At 48.1% G+C, this 5,294-nt stretch overlaps 1 protein-coding gene across 1 annotated transcript in view; it reads left to right on the top strand.

Annotated features, from left to right (window-relative positions):
• LOC103590925 (neuron navigator 1) overlaps positions 1-4,186 on the top strand; it is a gene marked incomplete at its 3' end in the record, with an annotated part of 153,468 nt that extends 149,282 nt beyond the window's left edge. Inside the window, exons 14-16 of the mRNA XM_008573269.1 lie at positions 3,014-3,097; positions 3,382-3,493; positions 4,078-4,186. Of these exons, the coding sequence (XP_008571491.1) occupies positions 3,014-3,097; positions 3,382-3,493; positions 4,078-4,186 (305 nt within the window). The remainder of the gene's footprint in view (positions 1-3,013; positions 3,098-3,381; positions 3,494-4,077) is intronic.
• Between the last annotated feature and the right edge of the window lie 1,108 nt (positions 4,187-5,294).

Raw genomic sequence — 5,294 nt, 5'->3', positions numbered from 1 at the left:
AACACTGAGGGTTGCAATCCGTTGCCGGACACGGAAAAAGACAAAAGACAAAAGACAAAAAAAAAAAAAAAAACCATTGGGGACCGGCCTGTGGCTCACTCGGGAGAGTGCGGTGCTGATAACACCAAGGCCACGGGTTCAGATCCCTATATAGGGATGGCTGGTTTGCTCACTGGCTGAGCGTGGTGCTGACAACACCAAGTCAAGGGTTAAGATCCCCTTACCGGTCATCTTTTAAAAAAAAAAAAAAAGAACCATTGAACTCCCTGGAGAGAGAAAAGTGGATTATCAGTGGTTCTGCATGGAAGTGGAAACAACCTTGCTATTGGACATGGACAAAAATAGTTATGGATTATAGTTACAGAGCCCTTAGAGCCTTTACCCACTGCCCTGGGGTGTGTTCGTGTCTATTCATGCCACATAACTGAGCAGGCACAGAATTGGTCATTAGAATTCTGTCTGGTGACCACGATATTATCTTCCTAACCCCCATTTTAGTCTAACTCCTCCATTCACAACTGTCCCTGTTCTTAGCAGTCCCCTTGGGCAGCTGGCAGAAACAATCCAAGCTTTAGGTTAGGGACCAGAATTCTCTATTTCTGCCCTCAGCCTGTCCTCAGTAAATCCATTTAGAGTGAATGGCTTTCTTTCTTTAGGCCTTAGTTTTTCTACTCTGCAAGATGGGGAGAAATGAAGCCACCTCCTCTAACTAGGCTGTGGTAGTTTTTCCCCTGTGACAGAGTTGCAAACAGAGAACATAAGAGCCATTTTCCCCCAAAGCTGTAAACAACAGCTGAGCCGGATCTGCAGGAGCTTTCCAAGCATTTGCACAAAAGTAACCATGTCTGCAATTTCCGCAGCAGTTACTGGGGTTTTTTTTTTTTTTTTTTTTTTTTTTTTTTTTTTTTTTTTTTTCTCTTCCCTTCCTCTCCGGGGAGCCCAGCTGTCAGGCCTGGGGTCTGTCCCTTGGAAGCAGGTAGAAGAATATCCACCAAGATTTTGCATGTTTCCATTATATTTCAGTTGCAGTCTTTTCCCAAACTCCTAGTTCATAAGTTGTATACTTAGCAGTTTGTTTGAAGCTCATATCAAACACTTTTTCTTACTCCTGGGGACCTTTAAGAATTGTAACACAAACAAGAACCATCTTTTCTCTCCCTGGTGCTGCACCTTCCAAGGCCATTGGCCTGGGTCACGTCCTGCACACCCCAGGAAATTCATGTCTGGGAGATGCTGGGGGGAGAGGCGCCAGGGAGGCCGAGAACGTTATTATGTCTGATTCATTTACACTGCAATCCCTCAGCCATCGTGCTGTCAAGGCTGGGCTAGAGCCAAGAAAATGAGTTTAGAGGGTGATTTTTCTTAGAACAGGAAGTTCCATTTGGCTAAGAGAGAACAAACTAAACACCCAGACACAGTGGGTTCTGAAGCTTAGAGGTAGATTCTTGCCGAGGGTCAGAGCCTTGCCCTCAAGCAGGACTTGTGATACTAGGACTCTGGGAAGGTCCTACAGCTCTCTTCAGGATCCCCTGATTCTAGATCAAACTTCTGTTATGTTCCGTGGAACTTCCTAGCTACTGAAGCTAAGAGCACCCTAGACAGGGAGGGGCCTAGACCACTTCACCCTCCCAAATGCTAGCCTCTCTACAGCACCACTACCTAGCCCTGAGGTCTTAAGGCACCCTAGTCTGATGTCAGGGTTAGGGGAAGGTTCAGAGTAGGGAAAGGAAATGTAGGATCTTCTTGAGGGGAGGCAAGCCAGTCCCCCAGATGAGGAGAGGCCAATGCAGAAAAGTACACAGGAACCCAGGGGTTCTCAGGGTCTCTCATGAGTAAATTTCCAGGGCCTACAAGCAGCCTGTTTACAGACATATGCAGGGAAGCAAACAAGAAAAGATCTGAAGTCAAGAAGACAGAAGTTCCCTGTACAGTAGGTGAAAGTAAACTGCTCAGGTCATGACATGTATCAGCTAAGGAGCCCAGGCCTTGAAAGACTTAGTAAAATAAATTTACAGATTTGCAGTAAAAGTGGAAGAAGGGGGCTCAGATGGGACCAAAGGGATTGCCTGCAGCCATGGTGCGATGAAAGTAGGCTCCACACATGTTTCAAGGGCAGGGGGTGAAAACTAGAGTTGACCCAACAGGAGGGAAAATTATAAGCCAACAGGAAGCAATAAGAGGGTCACAGACATCCTAGGGCTCTTTATGAAGGACCTGCCCAGAATATGTCCATCACTTCTCGCTAGGGTCACCATTTGCTCAGATATCCTTACTGATGCTGTTTTTCCATCCCCTAGTGTTCCCCTTTCTAATCCCATGCCTCATGCCCTTCACATTTCCCATATATCTTGCTGCCAATTGGCCAGCTAGAGTTCAAAACACGCTCCGCGTGGCCTCAGCTCCACTCAGCACCTTTCCCCAGCCTGCCTTTTATCCGGAAGGCCCACCCACAGTCTTCACTCCTTATAGGACAGACCTGACACCTAGCGGCCAAACGGTGGCATGCCTCAGCCCTGCACAGCGGAGCCTGCAGAAACCAAGAACAAGCAGCAGCTCCAAAGCAAGAGCAGGTTAAGCAGTGAAGGGCCACTCTGGGAGCAGAGGTGGAAGAGACGCACCAAATAGCTTTCACTGGAAGGTTATTTAGACCCATGAGGAGTTAAACCAAAATAGCAGAAACCATCCCAGAGGCGATGGCCCTCCCACCAAGCCTGCCGCCCCACACATCGCATAGAGCAGAGGTCCAGCACTCGTAGGTGATAGACACTAGATCTCGTGTCCCCAGGAGCCTCCAAAACCTGCCCTACCTTCATGCTGTCTGCATTATTCAAGAAACTATTTCCCACCTTCTTTGATTCCACCTGTCTCCCCAGGGAAGTCAGTATTTTAAAATCAGTAAGAGCTTTGTTGGCATCGGTCGTCTCTGACACAGAAAATCGGTTACTTCCCATGTCAGTCATTTCCTTTCTCCAGCCTCGTACAACTTAGGAACCTCTTTATGTGTTTGTTTCAGGCTAATCTAGTGGCTGCTTTCGAGCAGAGTCTGGTGAATATGACATCCCGCCTGCGACACCTGGCAGAGACAGCCGAGGAGAAGGTGAGAGGCCTGGGACGGGGAGGAAAGGAGGCAGCGCGGGTGCCGCTGGACACACAGGCGCAGGCTCACCTCCCCCCACTCGTGGATGCCAGTTCCTCCCTCCCTTGCTGTCGTCCTGGATTCTCAACCTGCCCCTCAATGCAATGCAAGCAGATTCCTTGCCCTGATTCCCTGACCTTCTCTGTCATGTTTGGTAGAATTCCAGTGCCTACCCCGTTGCCTGGCACATTGTAAGTGCTCCTGTTAATCCCAACTAATGACACTTATTTCTGTTTCTGTCGTAGGACACTGAGCTGCTGGATTTGCGAGAAACCATAGACTTTCTGAAGAAAAAGAACTCTGAGGCTCAGGCAGTCATTCAGGGAGCACTTAATGCCTCAGAAACCACACCCAAAGGTAGGACATCCAGCCACAGATCGGGGAAGAGCAGGAATGGGTGAAATCTTATTGCAGATTTTTACCTGGGCTCACAATATACCAGGTCCCATGTCAAATTTCTAGAAGGTGAGGGCACTTAGAGGCCCTTCAGTGTGGACTGGCATTGACGAGTGCCATGGGCGTGACTCCACCATCCCAGGGCGAGTGGAAGAGACCTGTAGTCCCCATAGTCCTCTCTTCAACCATTAGGCCAGAGCCAAAGAGCTGTCAAAGGCAGTCATTAAAATAACACTTCACATTTTTACATGAATGTGTTGTGTGTCCACACACATGTACATAATCTTGCTTGATCCTCACTTTGTTCTGCAAGGGGGGTGCAATCGACTCGTTAAAAGAGACAACCAAAGCTCACACAGGTTCCATGGGACTCAGATGGCAAGTTAGCCCTGGCACTTAGCAACCAGTCAAGCTTTGCTACAGACAGTCAAGGTGGATGGTAGATGGCTGCCACAAAACCTGTGACCTCTCCCTCCAGTCAGGGCCTCAGGATAGCTTGGCAGTCCTCTTGTCCATAGTCACTTTTCTTTTTGTTCCACTGTCAGTGACTCCCGACTTCACCACTTCTCTCAAGCTCCTCTTCCTACCGCTGACTTGCCTCACTCTGAACATAGCCTTTGCCTCCTCCTTGTTTAAGGAAATGAACGTCTTCAAGTGAGAACTCCATTGACTATTCCCACTCCATCAATTTGATCATTATTTATTTTCCTCCCATTTTGTTGGAAGGAGCTATCCCTTCCAGCCGAGAGGGACCTCTTATCTAGTGCTTTGAGATGCTCCCTCCAGCAGTTATGTATACTCCTCACACACACACACACACTTTGCCATCTCTCTGACCTCTTATTGTCTATCCACCCCTTCTCCACTGCTTATGAACCTGCTAAAGGCTCTTATATCTTAAAGAGGAAAGAGATGTATCACCCTATGTCCTTTCTAACCATAATCTTATCTCCTTCCTTCCTTCGCAGTCGACTTTATCTTTCCACCTCCCTTTCACATCTAACCCCACTATAATTAATGCTTCTGTCATTGTCACCCTACCAAAACAACTTTCTTTTTTTGTGTGTGTGTGTGACCGGTAAGGGGATCGTAACCCTCGGCACGGTGTCGTCTGCACCACGCTCAGCCAGTGAGCGCACCGGCCATCCCTATATAGGATCCGAACCCGCGGCCTCTGCCCTCCCAGCACCGCACTCTCCCGAGTAAGCCACGGGGTCGGGCCCTACCAAAAGTACTCTAACTAAATTCACCATTGACCCCATTTTTACAAAATCCAACTTAGAACTTTTAGTGCTTATTTTGCTTGACTTCTATAAAATGGAGATGATAACACCTACCCAGAAGGTTGTTGTATTAAATCAGAGCATATATGTTAACATTCACTGCAGTGCCAGGCATATAACAGTTGCTCAAAAAATGCCTTTCCTACACACGCGCGCGCACACACACACACACACACACACACGCATGCACTCACTGCTGATCCCCCAAGAGTTCCAAGATTTGGCCCTTTTAATGCCTCCTTTCTTCATTAAATTCTCCCTTCCCCTAGCTTCTGAATCACCATTCCCATGTTGGTCTCTTCCTCCTATTCTGACTCCTTCATGGAACCTCCTTANCCTGGGCTCACAATATACCAGGTCCCATGTCAAATTTCTAGAAGGTGAGGCACTTAGAGGCCCTTCAGTGTGGACTGGCATTGACGAGTGCCATGGGCGTGACTCCACCATCCCAGGGCGAGTGGAAGAGACCTGTAGTCCCC

Source organism: Galeopterus variegatus, unplaced genomic scaffold, assembly GCF_000696425.1.
Source record: "Galeopterus variegatus unplaced genomic scaffold, G_variegatus-3.0.2 Scaffold895, whole genome shotgun sequence".
Classification (NCBI taxonomy): domain Eukaryota; kingdom Metazoa; phylum Chordata; class Mammalia; order Dermoptera; family Cynocephalidae; genus Galeopterus; species Galeopterus variegatus.
The sequence above is the reverse complement of the archived record's forward strand: the minus strand, read 5'-3'. Positions and strand labels throughout refer to the sequence as shown.